The 23,644-nt window shown below is 44.4% G+C and overlaps 1 protein-coding gene across 4 annotated transcripts in view; it reads right to left on the bottom strand.

Moving 5' to 3' along the window:
• TBCD (tubulin folding cofactor D) overlaps positions 1 to 23,644 on the bottom strand; it is a 2,839,019-nt gene that overhangs the window by 121,064 nt on the left and 2,694,311 nt on the right. For all 4 annotated transcript variants that reach the window (XM_069654539.1, XM_069654542.1, XM_069654540.1 and 1 more), the window contains one exon: positions 23,295 to 23,416. In XM_069654539.1, coding sequence (XP_069510640.1) covers positions 23,295 to 23,416 — 122 coding nt within the window. The remainder of the gene's footprint in view (positions 1 to 23,294; positions 23,417 to 23,644) is intronic.

The raw sequence follows: 23,644 nt of genomic DNA, 5'->3' as shown, positions 1-23,644 counted from the left end.
TTGCAAAATACTCTAATCAGGCCAGCATATTGCAGAATTTCTGGCCAGACTGATGGTTACAAGCATCAGTCTTGAGGTGCTACTCCTGAATCTTGTATGTCAGGTTTTGCCCCGGATGTCAAGAAGAAAATATGGAATATGTACCTACAATTTGAGTCTAAACTCAATTCCGTACGATGTTCTGAGGCAAAACCCCATGCATTATGGAGATTGCAGACACGGGGTTCACGCTAGAAAAATGAAAATTTACTGGAATATGTGTAGAAAGGCGGTGTACATTTGTGCCATTTTTGGTAAACGTCCGATATTGGTAAACCAACTAAAAACGAAAATAAGTTGTCATTTTTGAATGCAAGCTCTTAGGAAGATCAGAGTTGAACAAGAATGTGCCTTAAGTCATCTGCAATCTGTACGTGTAATGTCAACCACTTGTGTATCTGGGAAATGTGTTTAGTTATGAAAATGATTTTCTAAGGTAAAAGCAAAGGGGAGTGTTCTTTCTGTATGCCATAAAGATGACACCTGATGACATAGGATGACTCACTGCTCCCTTCTCAAATCAGGTCAAAGAGAAATCCTTGACCTATCAAATTGTGAGTGGGTTGGGCAAAGAAAGTTAGCATCCACACCCATTTTCAAAAGACATAAAAAGAGCCACTGGAACCCAGGCAAGGACTTTCACTTTCCACTTTCTTGCAGGATGCTTTGCCGGGAGACTCCAGACGTCAAATCCATCAATCTCCAGAGACCAGAACTTAACTCCAGAACTTAAAGCAGAGAGGCCTGGACCACCAGCTAAATCCTTTTTCAGCAGGCCTTCAGAATCCAGCAATCCAACCAAACTATTCTACAGCCGGGCTAGCTGTTGAATTATTTGCCAAGAACTTTTGCCAGAACCAGTAGCAGACCCAGATCGCTGAGAGCTGACCCAGATCGCTGTGCGCGGAACCAGTACCCAGTGGCGAGAGAACCGCAGCCAATCCTGACCCGATCCGTGATGAAGTCGCATTCCTGTCCAAAATATAGTGTGAGTACTTAGCCAGAACTGTGCAAAACCAATCTCTTAGTTTAAAATAATCTAATTCAAACTATTTTAACCTATTGAGAACTGCATCATAGAAATTGTGTCCCTCCTGTTGATTCAAAGCTGCAAAACTGTCATCTGTCATTCTGAGCTTTACTTTTATTTTGAGAATCTACCTTCACGAAATCGTCCGTATCTCTTGAACCGTTTGTGATAGAAGCGAGATTTATTTTAAAGCTGAGATTCTAAGCTTTCCAACAAGCTCTAAACCGTCTTGCTACTCCTTATACTTCCTCCGTAATTGCGCTCGATGCACGCGACTAAATTGCCGCGATTTGACATTTTGCTTCATTCCATCCACGTGTAAAAACATTTGTCTTTTGCTTCCATTACGGAATTCCGCTTTCAACCTGGTAACCATCCCTGAATCATTGATAGGGCTGGCCTGAAGTGATTTAAAGTATCTCTCACTCACCCTGAACCTCTAGAGGGAATTAAAATCATTTTTAGCCTATTTTTCCCTTCTTTGCATACCACATTTAAAGTACTTTGCCTGTGTTTAAAATCATCCTTGTGATCTAAGCTTGCTAGGGGGGGAATGAATTCGGATTGTACTGTGATTGTATTCCTGAAGACTGTGTGTGTTACTGCCATCTCCTTACATTGCATAGGGGGGGAGTGAATTGTCAGAGAAAAGTAATCATATTATCTTTTGCTGAAGTCATATCAAATTATTTCTGTGTTGCATTCTGTCCCACCTTGCATTTCCTTGAAGCATATAAAGCATTCTCTGCTACCTTAGTCCTCTGTTCTTATTCATAAGTAACCAAGAACTGTGCCACCGTAGGATTACCTATTGCTGATTACTGCTCATATTCACAAGTGTGTTATCAATTATCAATTTATTTATAAAAGTGTGATATATATATATATTGTTTAATTATTCAATAAATCTTTTAAATTGCAAAACAACCCTACTTCTTGGCTCAGTGAGGTCAGGGGAATTCAAAGAGAGGGGCGTTCTATAAGGGTTTATCATCCAGAGTATAACCTGTCATAAAAATATATAAATAAGGGCTTCCCTTGAGCCATCCCAGACAAGGCACTGACCTAGTGGGAATGCTTGATTGGAGTCATTAACACTGTCTAGCAGCAGCAGCCAGTGAAATCCGCGAGCAGAGGCAGGGGTTTTTGCTGCTTCACCACCTATGCCCACAGGAGGAGGTGGGGTCAAGCTCCCTCAGGTAAGCAGGTGCAGCATTACAGTTAGGGAGAATTCTTATTCTATGGCTAATTTCCCTTACCTAGTGAGTGCCTAAGCAGCTTTGCTGGATTTCAGGAGTTTATTTTTTTCACTTGGTAAGAGTGTGAGCTTTTCCCCCACTCTTACCTGTGTTTTGCCATGTGTATTTATACTGTTTTTGTGATTGTGGGCTCTTGAGTATACCACTTCAAGAGCCCCACTCTTTGTGTGTTACACAGCACCCTCAGTGCAGTGACACAGGGTTGTCTTTTAGACTTCCCACCGACTCCCTTTTCTGGGGCCGACTACCATCCCCCAGAAAAGGTAAAGTTGCCATTAACTTTACATGGTCACTTTTTAACCACAGGTCCAGTACACCCCATTTTATATGGAGCATTGGAAAGGGTTAATTCATAGCCCTTTTTATCTGTGTATCCTGGAGCGTTGTTTTGCTCCCTTAACATTAAGACTTGGCTGGTGGCAGTGGTATCTACCCTAATTTTCCTACCGTGATTATATTACATAACGTGGTAATGTTTTAGGCTATTTAAGTAGCCTCGAACTTAAAACCCGCTTGCCCAAATACTTTTTATTTCAGCTCCGGTTGGGTTTAATCGCCATTTCTTTTTGTTAACATCCTCCTTGGGTCTTTCTTTGTGCGGCAAACCAGGTTTGCCTCCTTTGTTCGCTGACCTTTGGCAGGCTTCTGACCAGAAGCCCTCCTTTGGCGTCTGTGTCTCTAGGTGGGCTGAATGTGAGGGAGGGGTGTAGTCACCCCCTGCACAGGGTTTTCTTGGAAACCCAAGTCGCACTTTGTATCTATTGGCTAAGGTGGTTGTCCGGGCCGGACAACCTCCCTGCTGTGTGATTGACAGCCAGGCTGTGTGAATGGGGGATTTTGGCATAAAAGGCAGGACTCTTGGGCTAGAAGGCAGAGTCGCCACTGGAACTGCAAAGAACCGAAAAGAAGCGGAGAAGAAGACGGCTGCTGCAACCCCAAGTCTCGGTGAAGCCCTGCTGCAGTCCTGAGCTATCTACTCTTCAACACCAAAGAGAAGATCCAGTCCGGAGTCTTCTTCACTTGAGCCTCGTGGGATCAACCAGCTCACCCTTTCTTTAGTCAGAGAATCCTCTCCGGGGTCGAAATCACTGCTGTGCTGTAGTGGTCCGGATAGCCATCAGAAGAGCCCTCTCCTGATTTAAAGGAGCGCACCTTTTATTAATCGTTGCCTTGTTCGATGCTGCTGGCCTCATACCTGGTAGTGCAGATCGCTCCAGACATCCTCCTTGTCCCCACACTGAAGCCGCAGGAACCGTGAGTCTGCAGGAACTACCAGGAACAACTGCCGTGGCACCAGCTTTCTTCAACGGAGTAAGGTACTGTGCACATTTGGTCGTTCTCTCTATCCGGAATCGGGGTGAACCCTTTTCCTCCACAAATGCTTGTCCTTTCTTACTTCCCTCTTATAACTTTTCCTTCCATCTGACAATGTCTACGTACTCTTGGCATCTAGAATCTCGAACTGTTCAACGTGTGATCCTCTTCAACAGAGCATCTGCTCCATAGACACTGGTGCAGGCCTATTGACTTTTATCTGTATCATTGAACGAGTCCCCTGTCCTATTGCCTTGACAAAAGTATTGCCTTTGATTTTATCCACTTTTCCCGTTGTTTGAAATTCTAAAGTAGAAAGTGTGTTTTAACTTTGTGAGCATCGCAACACCGGTCTGTCAAATCCTAATGTACTTACCTTGAGTTCATTGGAACAAGTGGAATTGTTTGTGTGTATTGTATTTTACGTGTGATTTTAAAGTATTAGAAGGGAAGTGTTTTACAACAGATGGTTTAAAAATAAATGTACTTCTATTTTTTACCTGAAACCTTGAGTCAGTGTTTGCTTGAGTCACAGTAACTGTGGTCCTTTGTGTAATCTCTACTACTGCTCATTTGCTCTTGAGATAAGTCTGGCTGCTCCGCCACTGCTACCACTTTAACAGTGTAGTACAGGCTTGTACCAAAGGTGAACTTGTATTACCACTGGTAGTCTTAATTGTGTGTAGTGGTCCCTAAGGGCACTGCACAGGATTCTGCCTAACAGTTACCCCCAACAGAAGTCGGGGTACAGATGCACCTAGGGAAGGCACTTCAGCCTCCACTGTGCCTTCCGCTGCACCATGTGTGAATCCTCTCTGAATCAGACTTCCACCAACTCTCCCCTGCAGGAAGCAGGATATTCCAATTTGGCAAGGAATGGATCATGACCACTTCTGATACCTGGGATTTAGAGGTCATTCACCAGGGATATGGTCTCCCTTCTCTCATTGCCCTCCAGACTGCCCACCGGACGATCAGTACTTTCCTTCAGATCGCCTCCTGTTGGAGATGGTCTGTCAGCTTCTGGCAAAAGGGGCCATAGACCCAGCTTGAACAAAGCAAGGGTTGGTAGTCAACCTATTTTCTGGTGACAAAGAAAGATGGGGGCCTAAGCCCCATCTTGGACGTGAGGCTTCTGAACTTGTACTTACGCAAGGACAAGTTCAGGATGGTCACTCTGGCCCAGATTTCTCAGGCCTTAGACCTACATGATAATCTGCTCTCCCTGGAGCTCCACAATGCATACTTTCATTTTTCCATCCACAGAAAGCACAGGAAGTTCCTGAGATTCAAAGTGGGGAATTACCACTACCAGTTCAAGGTCCTGCCGTTTGGCCTTTCTTAAGCACCCGGGGTCTTTACTGCTGGCAGTGCTAGCAGCTCGCCTCAGAAGGGAGAGTATTCATGTTTTTCCCAATCTGGATGACTGGCTCGTCCAGGCTTGCTCTCCAGGCCAGACTAGGCGTCGGCACATTTTTACTGGACATGCAGCATATTGCACAGCTTGGGCTTCTTACTGAACTTCAGAAATCTCAGGTTTCACTGTCCCACTTCCTCCAATTCATTGGGGCGCTCTTGGCCACTCACCTGGGCCTTCCCGCCCAAGGAAAGAGTAGCAAGCATCTCCAAGAAGCTTCATGTCTTCCACTCACAGGAAAAGGGTCCTGCCTCACCTTTCCTACACTTCCTGGGTCAGAAGGGCTCCTGCATTCTTGCAGTGCCAGAGGCTGGGTTGCGCATGAGGCCTTCTTCAGGTCTCTGAGAAAGTGTCCGGAGACCTCAATTGATGGTATCAGAAAGGCAACCTACTGAAAGGGGCATGATTTTGACAACCTTGCCCCCAATTGCGACTAGTCACATATGCGTGTCTAAAGGGCTGGGGTGCACACCTACAAGACCTTACTGTCAGCGGCATGTGGTCCCCATCAGAGTGCCATCAGCACATCAATTTTCTTGAGTTGAGAGCGAACAGGCTGGCCCTGGTCAGTTTCTCCCATCTGAGAGGGGCCCTAACGGACAAAATGGTAGCCATGCATTACCTCAACAAGCAGGGTGGTGTGGGCTACTTACCTCTGTGCAGAGAAGCTATGTGGTTGGGCTTCTGGGCTCTCCAGAACAGCGCGTCCCTGACACCGGCTCATTTGGCCTGCAAGAAGAACATTTTGGCAGATGCCCTGAGAAGACAATTTTCAACCTCCCATGAGTGGGAGCTCTTCCAGGAAATTCTGGAAAAGATTTTCTCCCGGTGGGGTACACCTGAAGTGGATCTCTGCTTCCAATGTGAACAGGAAGTGCAAGTGGTTTTGCTCTAAGGAATTTCCTCATCAGGGAGCTTTGCTGGATGCTTTAACAGTCAAGTGGGACTTCAACCTCCTATATGCATCCCTGTCATATTGCTGGCTCTCAGGAGGCTAGGCCTGTTAGGGTCCACAATGATTTACATCACTTAGGATTGGGGCCAGGAGAACATGGTACCCAGAGTTGCTGGACATGGCCATCTGCCCTCCCCTGGCACCTGCAGCATACGACAGACCTCCTATCCCACTCAGAGGGTTGGGTCCTGCACCTCAACCATTGTAGCCTGAACCTTCATGACTGGCTGCTGAAAGGTTAAGGTATAAAGAATGGGATTTGTCAGTGGACGTTCTGGGCCTGCACCTCTCTGCTAAAAGGCCCGCCACCAAATCCATCCTGTGCCTGTGGGTGGCGTAGGTTTTAGCCTTTTTCTTTGCGCCACACTCTCTCTTTTAGGGTTTCTGTTTTCTTTGGCCAACAGGTTTACATATTGGTACTGTGAAAGGAGCAAGAGTGGAGGCTAAATCGCCCATACGCACACTGTTTTTTTATTTATTTTTTATGTTTGTTGATGTCAGAGTGCACTCATGATTTTTGCCACTTCGCCTTGGGGCACAGAGGTTACCCATAGCGTCCACGTTCTACAAGGGTTTAGGGGAGGCAGGTAGGAGTGGGGCTTCATTCAAAGAATTCTGCAGTGCCATTTTTCCTGTGTCTGCATCTGTCTCCCCTCCCACATGCTTGCTCCTCAAACAGTATATCTCTTGGGGTATTCACCGACCACGGTATTAGTCTCCTAATGTTGCCTCCCAGCGCCTCAACATTTGCGCACTTCACTGCTCCTTCCACCAAACGAGAGCTCAAATGCACTTGACCCCATAATTTGCGCATGCATCTGCCTTTAAAGGTACCACGTCCGTTTCCACGTTCTGTACGCCTACCCGAAGTGAACCAAACAAACAGAAGCAACTTCACTCCACAGTTACTGAAGCTCAACTGCCTATCTCTCTTTCTATCTCATTTATCTTTTGACTCACGCCTATCCTTTCTGTGAGGAATCCGATGGAGTCATCACTGTTTCCAATGGCGGTGACCTCCTCCCAGGTGGCCAGAGGACAGCAGCCGCTACCTGATCCTGACCCTGGGCATGGCTATATGAGGGAGGATCATATATGGGAGGGGGGAAGAGACAACCTCCGGGGAAATGTCATCGCTTCATCGGATGAGACATGGTATCTACTGATTTCCCACAAGGACAACCTTCCTGTACGTAATACCCTCATGGCCTATTGTCATGTCTCCTCATCCGCCTATGTAGGATAGACACCTTTTCCCAAAACCCATAGGCAAACCTTACAACTCTGGTCTGATTTATGAAACGTATGAAACTTCTGCAGGTCCACCCATCAAACATCCAGGATTCACTTGCCCTTAAAAACCATTAAGAATGTTTATCCAACTTCATTGTGTACGTTGTCAAGAAAAAACGTCCTTTCCCAGAATTATCAAAATACTGGGATGAGGAAGATGAACCAAGCAATTCAGGGCGGAGAAGGCCACAAGCCCAAGGAGCGCTCTAGTTGTTACACATGCACACCAGTGACAGGGAATTTTAAGAGCAGAAGCAGAGTCTCAGCAGAGTCTCGAAGTCTGCTGCTTGCGGGAGACAGCCGCGATTCTCTATGCGGATCGAGACAGAGGAAGGCTGAGACCGGTGTGGGGGAGCCAGATGGCTACAGAACCGAAAAGGTAGAAGCTGCTATGTGTAGAGGACATGCAGCGGGAACGGCACAAGCCGACGTTAGACACCTCGGCATTCAAACATTTCACAAAGCAGCGTCTACCTCACCGGAGCCTCTAAAGAAGCAGACGAGCACAGCAGGAACTGCAAGAGATGGGGAAGGCATCACTTGTGTGAGACGGTGCTCTGCCTGCTCAGAGAATCTGCCAAATTGTTTTCTGTCCCCGCCAGATGAACTGCCGAGACTGAGATCCGGTTTCTCAATAACCAGAACCACAGCTGCATTGCCTATCTGCAGATGGAGCAGGAGTGCACGCCACCTCGCTTGTTCAGGTAGTGCATGGCCACTCTGTTGTCCGTCCAAATCAGGACATGCTTCCTCTCAGAGACAGAGCGAACACGCTCAGGACTAACCTGGTGGCTCGCAACTCCAGCCTGTTGATGTGCTATCTGGCTTCCGTTGCTGGCCAAAGGCCGTTCACCTGCAAGTCCTTGCAGTGTGTGCCCCAACCCTTCAGGGACGCATCTGTGACCACTCAGGTCTGAAGCCAAGGAGCCAGAAGGGTTCCCCCGCCATGAGATTGCTGCGGTTTGCCTACCAGTCGAGGTCATTGACCCCTTGGCTGGACACCGTGAGGGGATCCGAAAGGGCCTGAGGTACTGTGACCATTGATCCCTTAGGAGCCAATAAAGGCATCTCCTGCGCAGCCTGGCCTCTGGCACTAGTAAAATACAGGAGGCCGTGACACTTATGAGGCAATGGAAGGAAGCCGCTGATAATGTGTCATGGTTCTGGAACAAGTCTACCATCTGTGCCAAGCTTTTGACTCTCTCCTCGGGAGGAAAGGCCTTCCCTACCCTGGTATCTAGGACTGCTCCGATGAACTGGGGCCTTTGGACTAGTATCACATGGGACTTCTTAAAGGTCAGGCAGACGCCCAGCCTGTGCAGTAGCACACAAGTGTCCTCCAGATTAGACAAAACCTGCCCAGCCGACTTGCCTCGGAACAACCAGTCGGCCAGGTATGGGAATACGTGGAACCCAGATCTCCTGAGGTGAGCCGCGACTACAGCCATGAGCTTGGTGAAGACCCTTGGAGCAGAGGTCAGCCCAAAGGGAAACACCTTGAACTAGTAGTGCTTGCCTCGTATGAGAAACCAAAGGAACTTCCTGTGCTTTCGATTGGCACATGGAAATAAGCATCCAGCAGATCTATTGACACCAGCCAGTTCTGAAGTCCGAGAGCGTGGAGACTTTCTCTCAACGTCACCCTCTTGAACTTATCTTTCCTCAGGAACTTTGTCAAGGGCCTGAGGTCCAGAATGGGACAGAGACCTTCTGCCTTCGTGGGCACCAGGAAGTACCTAGACCCTTCAACAACAGGGCCTTCAGTTCTTCCCGGAGCTCCTATCCTGGTTGGATTGCATGAGCTGAGGGTCTGTCCGGTGGTTTTCCTTAGAAGGGCAGAACACTAATCCCACCAAACGAGCTGTAGGGCCCATGCATCAGAAGTTGATCTCTTGCCACTGAGGCCAATGCTCTGCCAACGGTCCACCAACCAGTAAGTTGTGGGACGGGAAATCAAAGCAGGCAGAGTAGCAGAGGGAGAGGTTCGCAGTGAGGAGGTATTGCAGCTGCCGCTATCCCCTTGGCTACCCAGGGCACCAAACTTCAGTGACGGACTTCAGCACCCATCACTGGTGGTGGGAAAGCTGTCTTTATTCAGCAGGAAGTGGTCAGAGACCACGCCCGATGCTTAGACCCTACACATCATCAATTAGGGATATTGCCTTCCTTTTCTCCAACGGCCACCAGACCACAGTCCACAGGCCACCCCTCCCTTTCTGGGCCGCATCCTTCTGTAGGAGGTCCATCAGCTTCTGCCAAAGAACGCTATCGAACTAGGTCCGCATTCAGAACGAGGCAGGGGGTGCTACTCCACCTATTTTCTGGTGCCAAAGAAGGACGGAGGCTTGCGCCCCATTCTCGATCCGCTGATGCTGAACTTTTTGTTTGCAAGGACACGTGTAAAATGGTCACCCTAGCCCAGATCCTGCAAGCGCTCGATTGGTAGGACTGGTTGGTTTCCCTTGATCTTCAGGACACCTACTTCCATGTGCTGAATAATCTGAAGCACAGGAAGTGCATGAGGTTACTGGTGGGTCATGTTCTTGCGTGGTTTATGCAACCAGCTTCCTCCCTGTCAGTTGTGGTTCCGGCATGAGATTTGAATTTAGTTTTCACATTTCTTAAGGGCGCTTCGTTTCATCCCCTTCATTCCCGTTCTATTAAATTGCTCACCTTTAAGGTGATTTTCCTGGCTGCCATTGCTTCTGTCAGACGGGTGAGTGAACTCCAGGCTTTGTCTGCGTTCTCTCCCTATTTGATTTTTTCCAAATAGAAGGTGACCTTGAGAGTGAGACCCTCATTTCTGCCCAAGGTGGTCTCGGATTTCCATCTCTCTCAGAAAATCCATCTTCCTGTGTTCTTCCATCCGCCTCACCCTTCCAAGGCAGAGGAACGATGTCATCGACTGGACCGGTACACGCCCTGAAGTTCTACATCTCTCAGACTAGAAAGGCTAGGAACAATTACCAGGTTTCTGTTGGTTACGCTGGTGTTCGTGCAGGCAGGGCATTGACCAAACAGACCCTGTCCTCGAGGATCATTCTCTGTATCTCAGAATGGCACGATCTTGCTGGAAAGCATGTGCCTGAGGGCCTCGGAACTCATTCTACCAGAGGATTGGCTGCCACCTCTGTCCTACCCTGTCCTGGACATTTGCCAGGCGGCGACGTGGGCGTCCCTGCACTTGTTTGCAGATCATTTCTGCTTGGATTCCCTTGCGGACCAGGATGCCCATTTTGGTAGGGCAGTCCTTCAGAGTTTTCTGGTTTAGGTGGTGTCCTTGCTTTCCTTCCTCCTCCAGGTTATGTACTGCTTTGGAAGTCTATCATAGATGAGGAATCGATGGAAGGAAGGATTCCATTAGAAGAACAAATTACTTGCCTCTCGGTAATGTCCTTTCTGATGGATGGTCCTGCTATGGATCCTCATCGCCCTCCCTACCTGCCCCACTTGCGGGAAGCTAGTACACCCTCGGTTCTACAGTCCCTCAGCATCAGAGTGCTAGGGAAAAACAGTGGAACGGAGGTCATGGGGTGCAGCACCGCTACTTATACTGGTCCCAACTTCATTTTGGTTTCAGAGCAAGTAGAGGTGTAGGACGGAGTCGCACAGCAGCCCCTGACGACGGAAAAGTTCCTGGAGAACGGCTGTGCTGGGATATGGATATCAAAGATAAGGAATCTGTGGCAGAAACTTTCATCAGAGCGAAAATTATCGGAAGGTAAGTCATTTGTTATCCTCCCCCAAACAGTATAGACAGGTCGTGTGGTAGTCAGAGACAGATATTGGTCATCTGCAGTCGGCTCAAGGCTTAAATACTGAAGTCTTTGTCGGCTTTGGCAGGGAGCAAAATAGGAATACTTCTACGAAACTGTGTTCATGAACCAAGCAGAGAGCGCAATACAAAGTGACTAAGGTGACTAAGGCACCTTAATATATCCTTGCCCCACGTGTGGTGCATGGAGGCATTTAGCTGAGCCAACACAGACCCCCCAGGGGTGGAAAAATATAGGAATCCAATCAATCATATTCCTGACTACTTTGATGTCTGTAGGAGTGATTGAATTAAAGGAAGAGAAGAAAGTAGATTGTTTTGTTTCAGGTCACAGGGTGGGATGGAAGGGAGCAGAGGATATTGACTGCTCTCTAGTGTTAGCTTGGATACTTTTCATCTTAAGAACATGGATAGGTTATCTGCAAGCGCCTGTGAATCAACATGGATTGTAGTGTTTTTCATTTCTAGTTCTTTGCAAACTCAAAAAACATTGGAACTAGTAGCAGTATAGTACAAGCCCAAAACCAAAAAAACTATCTAAGAGTGGTTAAATATTTGGTCCTAGATCTCAGGGCACTGCCTACAAAGAAGAAGTTAGTGCCAGAGCGATAGGTGATATGGACTGCTTCCACAATTTCAACTTGGCCTTAGGGGATGGGGAAGTCAGAACCTTATAGGTTCTGTCTAATGGGATTGGCTCTTTGTCACTGGATCTATGCTTGGATTCTGGAGTAGCATCCTTTGGCACTTAGCCTTCGAATAAGAATTGCTTTGTTTGGAAGAAGCATGAATAGGATCTACTCCACTCCTCTCTTTCTTATCTGGCTCTGTAGCTTCAGAAGCATGCTTTGATTTATGTCATAGGTTGGGGAGGAGATTTGACTTGTGCTAATAGGAGGGGGAGGCAGAGTGCATTGGGCCTCATTACAAGTTAGGTGGTGCAGGTAAAATGTGGTGCTAATACTGTTACTGCTGCATTACCGCAACGCCCAACTATAAGTTTGGTGGAAAGTTGGAGGATTCACCTCCAGCTCAGAGCTGGAAGTTGATCCACCACCTTTCTGCCACATTTTGACAGAATTACTGCCCCAATAGTTCTTGAAATCCCCCATGAAGTCCTATGCACTCATATTAAATAGGGACTAACACCACCACCGCCACCACTTGTAATCCGGTGATAATACCACTGGATCAAGTGGCCGTAGAAGTATTACAGTTTGGTGGTATCTCAGCAGATTTACCGCCAAACTCTTAATGAGCCCCATTGTTTGGAATAAGACACAGAAATCAGTGACACCATAAGCCTAAGCAACCATTTTATTTCTTTTTACCAATTAGAAACTGTGAATGGCTATTCTAATCCAAAGCAAACTGCAGGGTCCGAAATTAAGATTTAGTCAATAGGAGCTAAAACTAGCTCCTGAGTATTGGGCCTCACCCAGTAGGCAGGAGCTATCGCTGGGGAACCAGGAGCGAGTACACAGCGAACCACAATTCGAAATTCCACAGGAGAGGCACACTTTTACTTTTAGACCATTATATAGGACCCATCAGGTTTAAATGCACACTAGATATGTCCTAATACTTCTTTATTAACATTTAATGTCACATTTGTATGTTTGTAAGCACCGGTTGGCCTGGGGAGCCAAAAGTAGCTCCTGGTAGCTGTTGATATCAAGCTAACCAGGCTCTTCTATGTTAAAGATAGGAGCTAAATAGCTCCCAGCAATTTCAAACCCTGAAACTGGGGACTTTGTTCTAGCAGATTTAGATTTGTGAATACCAATTTGGTGCCTTTTTGATGAACAGGCACATTTTTGTTAAAAAAAAAAAAAGAAAACATTGAAAATCAGTTCGATTTGGCCATGAATTGACTGGTATTGTTGAGGAGAATTGCTTTTTTCTAAAAATGATGGGAATAATGTACTAGCCAGTCAAAAAGTGAACCCATTTTAATTAATTTAAAAAAAAAATTAAAAAAACAATACAAGATGTTGCAGAGATCTGTTCCTTAATTCTAAGGGTAAGAGATAACCCTGTCTGGCCCTGTGTGCAGCCCCCAATCTCCCATTCTGTACTTTTATGCAGCAGGCCCTCCTCCTCAGCAGAAACGGCCTCATGCTTTGGTCCTCAACTCAGCACCCCTCCGAGCTCATTGCATCAGCCACCGAGGTAACTGAGCAGAAGATCCAGGCAAAGATGGCCACGTCGGTCTCCATGACCCAGCCGGGTCCTGCAAATCCAAAATCCTACCCTTGATGCCGCCTGATTGGTCGAAGGCACTTCCTCCTGGCCCAGCAATCAGATGCCAGCAGGCAATATCGGCCACATACCAAGGGCACACACTATGGGTAAGAGATAACCTTGTCCGGCCCTGCCTGGGCCGGGAAGGTCACCTCCCGCCTACACCATGTGCCATAAGATCCCGTGCACCAGCCAGCAAAAATCCCGCCCATCAAAGAAGCCTGATCAAAAACGATAAAGCATAACACCCCTGCTACCTACTACCCGGTCTCAGACCTCAGGAGGTAAGCCTACCGCACCGCTCATTACGTGTGCCCGGGCTTGTCATATAACACCTACTACTGCCCGCACCAGTTTCCCGCATTGCCCCAATATAACCAATGCTCAATGCCCAATGCCTTTGGGCCGCGCCCTGGATGGTCCCAGCAGGCAAGGCAGCAATGGAATTGAATCGCCTCCATTCCTGCCCGACTGCCGATCTAATACGCTGACCACGCTACCTTTTGTAGGTGTGCCAATTGCTTCCAGCACCCCAAGCAAGGCCCTACTGCTCCCCAACATACGTGCAATCAGACTATTTTATACTGTTCTGGCAGGTTTATGGAAATTATCTGCAACACACCGAACTAGACCCTCAGCCTGTACTGCACTTATAACTTTATTTTATCTGCAACACTCTGCGCTCGACCTTGTTGCCTGTGCTGCTACCTACCTAATGTGACCTGGCGGCCTTGCGCTGCATCTAATTCATTATGACCACACCCTACCTGATGTGACCTGGAGGCCTTGTGCTGCATGTATTTGATTGTGACCTTAACCTACCTGATGTGACCTCTCCCAATGTCACTAGCGCCTAGATGCCCTTGGGCTTTGTGCGCTGCTATAAATGTAAAATAAATTAGAACACCCTTCTGGTGTTTGCATTAACCTGATTAGTTAATCCGCGGGCTATACAAACTCATATATGCCACAGATTAACTAAAGCCTGAAAAATAGTAGAAGCGCATACACAGGCTGCCAACTGCAGCCCGGAAATGTAGTTGCTGGCGAAAAATATTTTGCAGCTGCCTTTCTGATCCACCTGCCTCTCTTTCCACACCTGCAATGGTTAATTTACTACGTTGCTGTGAGAGCATGCCTGTCGTGGTCCCACCCCCTCTCGGAAGCCAAGGAAATGAAAGCTTAATGTTTTTAGCTCCAGCAATAATGTGTGTGCCGCATTACTGTGTAAACAAACAGACTGTGGCTCATTCCCCTCACAAAAGCTAACAAAATAAAGTATAGTTGATGTAAATAAAGTAAAGTATGAAGTTTTAGTACTTCTTCCCCCATTTCTTGCCCTATTACTTCTTCAAATGGCTTAAATTGATTCTATTTTTATTCTTTGTTTTGCTTTTCTCCTCCCTACTTGCACACTTAACTTCTACGCCAATTTGGTATGTATCTGTTTTGTTTTGTTACTTGATGATACATGTTGATGTGTCAATTCAATATATGCTGGACTGTGATAACGGAATACTTTCATTGATGTGTTTTGTGATATCTAATTATATTGATTATGTTGAACATGTTAATGGCTTTAATAGTTAAACAAGAGAGTAAATCCCTGAAGAAGGAGACGTTTATCTCCGAAATGCATTGGAAAATAATGAATAAAACTCTGTAGCTCATAGTTGGCCATCTGAGAAGCTTGGTTTTTTGCGACACAATAATTTTGTTCAAATATTATACAATTAACTCCTAATGACTAAGAGAGACAGTATTTTAATTCCCTCCAAATACTAACAGGAATATAGTGGAACATTTTTTAACACTTTGGAGTATAGATTTCTTATTAACCTATACTAACCTGAACTCCGATGAGGGGAACAGTGAGCGGCTGTCTGGTTCGGTGTGACTCGCCTACCCTTCTTCTGGACATTATATTTGAAGCTCAGGTGTCTCTGAGCTCTACACAGCCTGCTCCTTCTAAATCTAATTTCTAATTGGTTACACCTGTTTTTTTGAGCTCAAACTAATAACTAATAGAAGACCATGACTTTAGGTAGTGATAGGGTGACCAGACGTCCGGGTTTTCCCGGGACAGTCCGGGGAAATCACCCTCCGTCCCGGGGTCCCGAAAGTTTTTTCATTTTTGAAACCGCGTCCGGGGTTTGCATGTTTGGAGGGCTACGGTAATTAAAACCGTAATTATTTTTCACAAAAATAACAGAATTTTTTACTTGGAGGTTTGGCTCGAACCCCCAACCTCTCAGGTACCAGTCAGAACACTTACTGACAGTGCCACAGAGACTGGCTTGGAAATAACTGTACAGCAAGCCATGTGATATCAATTAGAGCTAACTCTCGTTTTCAATTAACATGCTACGATTCACAGACAAAACTGCACAAATGAGATTATATACAGTTTATAGAAAGGAGAAGTGCTGGAAATATGGTTGGGGGGTGGTTGTGGGGGCGTGTTGGGGGAGGGGCGGTAATTGGTGGGCTGCGACGGGGTAGTCCCTCTTTTATGTTGTTGGCCGTCCCGGTTTTTTGTTTTGAAAATCTGGTCACCCTAGGTAGTGACCACCTTTCCCACATTTTTGTATCTTCTTTTGAGACACAACTAGGTGGAGGCACACCAATTTTCAAAGTAATTTTGAACTCAACATCCAGTTTGCGATGTCATTTGGAGATATTGAAGTTTTGACACCTAAATGCGCAGAAACCCTAGGGTTCACCAGGGAAGAAGCCACAGCGATCTTAGGTTTAATAGGAGATACTTCCATCAGCCAATGAAAAAGTCAACCAAAATATCCAGCTAAATGCATCAAACAATTAGAATATCTAATAAGAAAAGAGATAAATCTTGAGTTACATGCCATCACACTCGGTAGATACTTTAAGAATCAGAGAATCCCTAGAGGCTTAAGAGTTCAATTACGACCAACGCTCTGTATAGAGAGTAAGGTATTTATAAGGAAATGGGAAGCAATACTCAATAAATGCTCATTGGACTTGATATTACTTACGATACAAGAACTATCCAAGAACCTTACAACCCTCGATGCTGAAATATCAGAAATAGAGAAAGAACTGGTCAAGAACCCGGGCAAAGACGATTATGAATTGATCATTCAAGAAATGAACACCAAACTCGAATCCTACAAATCAGAAATTGAACAGAAGAAGATTCGTAAATTTAAGAGAGACGCATATGACTATCTGAATGATGAAGTACATACTTGGATGGAAAAATATGCTCCACGACCAGTAAACAGACCACGCACAAAACAATCAGAAAACTCCGACAACACCTCGAGCTCTGATACAGACTCCTCAAGGGAACTCACAAGTCAACCAATTACTCCCAGTACTATCGAGATCCGTACACCATCACAAACTGCAACAACATCTATGAACCAAACCAATATTCGCTCTCAGCTTTTTTTAGGCACATGACCAAAAGAACGCGAAGGAGCAAAAGGAAACCCAAAGGAAGGTCCATTAACAAGATTACAGCAGAAGAAAATCTAGTCATCAACATCTCTAACAGACATCTAACGACAACTGAAATAAAGGCTCTCCAAAAAGGGCTCAGCTTTGTACCGACATATGCAACACATCTTTATTTAACAAGATTGAACTCTATAAATTTGTGAGGAAACTTAAAGTATTCTTTGACTAAATGGAGTCAATAGGGGAACCAGCGCAGAAAGATGATGAAAGCGATTTCCTACAATTCAAACCCAAAAGTAGATTTATTCCACCAATCACAATACCATTAGTGGAAATCTGTCAGAGAAAAGTCACCAGAGACGTTCAGAAATTGAATTATAAAAAACCAGCTCACAAAAATCTGAAACTGCATGAATTTAAGACCATCAGGGACCTCAATAGTACAAAGGAGATCACCATTCGTCCGGCTGACAAAGAAGAAGCTTTGGTAATATTGAACACTAATGACTATGAAAAAGAATGTCTTGGTCAACTACAAGTCCCAGAAGTGTACAATGTCTTAGACAAAGACCCAACAGTAGACATCAAACGGAAAATTGAAGACCTGCTGTTAGATGCCATGGAACATGAATGGATAAACCATAATACATTCAAGTTCCTTTTGAATCAACACTCGCGAATACCCAACTTCTACACGATCCCTAAGATTCACAAAGATGCCACAAAGCCACCGGGCAGACCCATTGTGGCAGGTATGAATAGTATTCTTCAACCTTTGGGAAAATATATAGACTTCTTTTTGCAACCACTTATTCAGCAAACTAGCACATACATTAAGGATACCACTTATTTTCTCCAACTTCTTCAAAAAGTCAACTGTGACACAGACTACATCCTATTCACCATTGACGTGAAAAGCTTATATACATCAATACCCCATGGCCAAGGACAAAAATCAGTTGAATGGATACTTTCCAAGTCACCAGAAATAGGAGCACACAAACCCTTCATACTTATCCTTCTCAAGTTCATTGCTGAAAATTCATACTTTCAATTTAAGAACAGATTCTACCGCCAGATATCAGGAACAGCCATGGGGGCCACCATGGCTCCAACTTATGCCAATTGCTTTATGCATAAGTATGAAACAGATAACGTACTGACGCAACCATAGTGTAGTCAGAAGATACGAATGTGGACAAGGTTCATCAATGACATTTCCAGAATTTGGATCGGAAAAAAACAGTCAATTTGAACATTTTGTTGAACATCTTAACTCAAATGATCAAAGGATTCAATTCACCTATGAGTTATCCAGTACCGAGATTCATTTTGTGGATGTACTCATACGAAAGGATCAAAGCAAATACAAGACCACGCTACACCGCAAACCAACCGACAGAAATAATCTACTGCATCGGCTGAGGTTCCACCAACCTAATTTGTTCAAAAACCTCCCATTTAGTCACCTGTTGCGCATCAAAAGAATTGTCAGTGATCCGTCAGATTATCAGGAACAACAGACAGAAATGTGCAACAAATTGCTTGCACAAGGCTACACCCAAAAAGACATTAGAGACGCCACGGAGAAGGTAGATCTACTGACACGTGAAGCACTGCTCACCAACACCTAAAAGAAAGAGGCAGCTCCCAAATTGGTATATGTCTCTAAATTCTCCCTACAGAGTCAACAAATCAAGAAGATTATCCAGAAGAACTGGTCTATACTGACATGCGACACAAGGGTACAACACCTTTTTACTGAACTACCTACCTTTGCATATCAGCGCAGCAGGAATTTCCGTGATGAATTGGTGTCGACAAGGCCACCAGAGAAGCACCCTATCATCTCAAGAACAGGCACATACCTGTGCCTAAATTGCACCAACTGCAACTTCGTAACCAAAGGGAACATAGTAAATAATTCACACATAGGCCAATCGATCAAACTAAGAGACTACGCAACCTGTGACAGTTCTAATGTAATATACCTTATCAAATGCCCTTGTGGCCTGCACTATGTAGGTAAATCTAAGAGAAAAGGCAAAACCTGGTGGAATGAGCATCGCTCATGCATACGTTACACTACCCTCAATTCTGCAGTTGCAAGACATTGGGCAGAAAAGAAACATAACCTTTCACAAATTAGATTCCAGATTCTAGAGGTAGTGCTAGATAAGAGAGAGACCTTCTGGATTGACAAATTGGATTGTCTGAGCCCAGCAGGAATCAATGAGGAGATTAATTACACCTGTTACATTTGAAATACTAACCTATACTCACTGATAATTTGCTTTAGAACCTTGGTATTTTTATGGTTCTGTTTAAATTTTTGGTTCAAAGTATCACACTTCAACATTTATGATGTTTAGTAAATAATTACTTTCAAGACAGACATTCTGGATTGACAAATTGGATTGTTTGAGCCCAGCAGGAGTCAATTAGGAGATTTATTACGCCTGCTACATTTGAAATACCCACCTGTACTCACTGATATTTTGCTTTAGAATTATGGTACTTTTAACTTTTGGTTTAAAGCATCACATTTGAATAACTATGATGTTTAGCAATTACTTTTGTCTATGTTGTATTTATAGACCTGATCAGTTGTTAATACGTGTACCCTTAAACAACTGTAACCACATGTATCTATCTATACACCAGTGACGTTGCATCTCTGCTTAATGCTGTTCAAACACAAACTCTGCATGCTATTAGCATTTAGACCGTTGCCAAGTAGCACACTCTTATGTTTTTTCCATTTCTCCATCTACTAATCTCCATAGCTCCTAATATATACGGAATTCCATCATCTTCTAATTATGATCACTATCAAGGTCTTGGTGACCACTGTTAGTTAGAAGTATACTAATTCCATGTATAGTAGCATAGTCACGACTTAGCTAATGTGCTTATGTGTTTGTTTGACTTTCAGTGAGCCTTACTTATCAAGTTGGTATACACCCCCTTATATGCTTCATATTACACCATGCCTTAGTAACCAGGGGTGCGATTAGAACCAGAGGCGGGCCATCCTTTATGCCGCCGACCTTCCCAATCTCTTATTTTATTTTACTGTTGAGACATCTCCCATTGCATTACCCTCCTGACACAGTTTGTGGTGACTCACACGTCCCGATTTCCTGTTTTCACAGAATCGGGACGTAAGGCGCCTGAGGTTTTTTGCTTCTTACGGTGAGCGGGCTTTGGACGCTTCAGTCACCATAGCAACAGTGTAAATACGGCTAATAGAAGCGCATGCGCGATATGTCTCCTCTTTTGTAGACTACGCGCAGACACGGTAAGCTAACTGCTTTTGATTTAACCTATTAACGTTATCAGCATCCGACTTTCACAACCTTACACCATCATATTTGTGTCCACATTCACAGATCTCGGAAATCTCGGCCAAATTAACACATACACACAGCGCCTGTCGATACGCGCGCCACTGAAGGAGTAAGCAAAACTTTTACAATTTATTAACGGTATCTGAACCTGCTAGAGATTTCAGCAGATACATTTAGAGCATCCTTTATTCTCATGCAGGATTCCGCTTTGTGAACTCTAAGTAGTTCATTACGACATGCCCACAATGGGCCCACCTTGATACAGGTAGACAAACATGATGTTTTAGTACTTCTTCCCCTATTACACCATCAAATGGCTTAAATTGATTCTATTTTTATTCTTTGTTTTGCTTTTCTCCTCCCTACTTGCGCACTTTACTTCTATGCCAATTTGGTATGCATCTGTTTTGTTACTTGATGATACATGTTGATGTCTCAATTCAAAATATGCTGGACTGTGATTACAGAATACTTTCATTGATGTGTTTTGATGATATCTAATTATATTGATTATGTTGAACTTAATGGCTTTAATATCTAAACAAGAGAGTGAATCCCTATCCCTGATGAAGGAGACGTTGATCTCCGAAATGCATCGGAAAATAATTAATAAAACTCTCTAGCTCATAGTTGGCCACCTGAGAAGCTTGGATTTTTGCGACAAGAATTTTGTTTAAATATTATACAATTAACTCCTAATGACTAAGAGAGACAGCATTTTAATACACTCCAAATATTAACAGGAATATAGTGGAACATTTTCAAACACTTTTGAGTATAGATTTTTTATTAACCTATACTAACCTGAACTCCGATGAGGAGAACAGTGAGCGGCAGTCTGGTTGGGTGTGACTCACCTACCCTTCTTCTGAACCGTCCGAAGAAGCCATTGCAGTGCTATTTATCTTCACAAAGCTTTTATTTATTTTTCCGATAGAAAGTGCGCATCTTAGAAACAATCGGAATTGCACTTTGAGAACAGCACTGTAGGTGGCCGTGGGGCTAAATTATGGAAAACGCAGCTTCTACCACTTCAGGATACTGCTAATCAATTCTCCTTTTGGTGGTCACCGAAGACTCTTCTTTTTAGATAAACCTAGATGCTATCATTGCCCTGCTTAAACTGTTCCCTGATGGATTAGCACCAAGATGCCTTTGGGCGGATGTAGCGCTTTATACATTCATATAACACAACTGTCAATACTGAAAGACGGCACCTGAATCTGGCAATGCAGAGCACTCGGCAGACAGAAACCAGAATCGACTTTAGACTTTCTAAACACCACAAGCCGAACCTTTTGGCCATACTAGTATCTTACAGTAAGCCTGGTCAGAGTTTATTGAGGTCCCACAGACGATCTCCCATTGTTACTCCCTAGGGGTATGTTTTGATACTCCCCAGGGATATGTTAGGCCAAGCGCTGGCGATAGGCACAAAAGAAAGCAACTCTTTGTGACAGCCGTTAAAGGGAAGAGATTCCCCCTCGCTGTGTGGTTCTAGGTCTGTTCACCCATGACTTCCGAAAGGTTAAGTACAAACCGTTTGAAAGAGCGTGGATTCCGTAGATATTCTGTAGATATCAATTTGCAAATGTAACTGATTCTTGAAAGATTTTGGCGATAACCAAATCACACAAAGCATAGGTGCATAGAGAAATTAAGCCCAAGTAATCCAACACCCTCCACTGTGGGTGAGCATTTGAGACACTGAACTAGAAACCATGAAAAAAAAACAAGAGGCACAATTTGCCACACTCTAATTTACTGGGGTTCAAAGAAAGAATGAAGTGGGTGGGTAGGCCTTGGTCACCTATACAATTCCCAAAAGCAGAGAGAAAGGACAGAGTCATGTGGGCGAAGTGGACAGTGTTACACAGGTGCCTTGGCTTCCATAATTAAAACAATCTATTTTAGTCTGTGTAAAAGGGTTCCCAGTCGCGCACACATTTTAGATCAAAACGTTGCCAGTGTGAGTGGATTCAGGACATCCGATATCAAATGAGGGCTGATCTAGACTTAAGCATAATATTTATCTTTGATGCTGTCAAACCTGAAGTAAAATGCTACTCCACTACCGAAAAGGATTCCGTAGCACCCTGATACAGTATCACACATTTCTAGCCTTATGTCTGAGGAACTGAATATCTTGTACAGTACAAACAGATCACAATAACTTGTTTTTTTTTCCACTACTGTGAGTAAACTGACATGCATCCGGAGGAGATCACATTGAACAGTCAATGTGGAAGTAATGTTGGGACTTGAAGAGTACTGACTGGAAAGCCTTTAGTGTTCTGTTGCAATCAATGTTTTCATGCTGAACGTTATGTTGTAGGTCACAACTGAATGATGGAGAAACTAGAAACAAGACTGGGCAAACACTAGAGGTTTTTCTGTAAAAAGAAAAATGGAGAGCCAATAAGACTGGTGGTATACATATACCTACTGGCACAATGGGGCTCATTACAAGTTTGTCGGTATCCCGCCGGTCATTCTGGCCGTATACCGGTAAACTGCCCCTACCCTTTCCGCCACCTGATATGCAAATTTTACCAGGTTATTACAAGCAGCAGAAAGGGCAGTAAATCCCCATTCCATGAGTCCCTTGGGACTCCATGGACGAGATTGACGTTATTACCGGCACCGGTAGTACCGATGCTGGTAATTCCGGCATTTATTTGCCAATCAGTGCCCGATTTACTGGCAGGTCAGGCCTGTATGTAAGTCAGTGCCCCCACCAGCACACTTGTACTTCCCCGGTCTGGAAAAATTGCCAGTGATAGAATTACCAGTAATTATACTCACAATATTTCCATACTGGGGAACATGTAATGGCCCAGTGTGTCTTATTACAGCCACAAAGAATTGTTCCACTCTTTCTGTGACATCAGGGATATACCAATAAGTTGCCCATGGGAACGGATGATGAAGTAATAGAAACTTGGTAACTCAATGGTTACCCACTAGCTATATTAATCCCCTATTTAACACAAAATACTAATTTCTGAACAAAAAGGAAAGCAGATAATGCACATTTTAGCATAAAAACAGATTTAAAATGTAATGCTTTCATGAGGACTGCCATTATACTATTAACCAATTAGAATCACACAAATGCACCATTCCAAAAAAGATGTATTATTAAACTCAAAATACATTTGTAAGTGTCAACTGTACCTGTCATTGTGGAGATTATCTTTGAACAGCTTCAGCAGCAAATTGCAGAAACTATTCAGAGGTTGTTCTTCAGATTGGATTGTCCTGAGGTAGTCAAACAGACTTTGAGAGGAATATCTTACCTACAAACGAGCAACAACGTTTTTTTAAAACAGAGAAATGTCAGTCTACATAACTGCAAAAACAACTCATGCTTGGGATAGTAAACATGCATCCAAATGAGACTAAACCTTTCATACTTAGAATATCCACTTATTTAAAGACGGACATATAACCAGGGTCAAGAGAATAGTAGTAGTTGTGTGGAAAACTCATTGAAATGACTTACAGCTTTGCATGCAAGTGTTCAA

Source organism: Ambystoma mexicanum, chromosome 3q (assembly GCF_040938575.1).
Source record: "Ambystoma mexicanum isolate Mex_15411 chromosome 3q, UKY_AmexF1_1, whole genome shotgun sequence".
NCBI classification, from domain to species: Eukaryota; Metazoa; Chordata; class Amphibia; order Caudata; family Ambystomatidae; genus Ambystoma; species Ambystoma mexicanum.
Note: the sequence above shows the minus strand (reverse complement) of the source record. Positions and strands in the feature narration are given on the sequence as shown.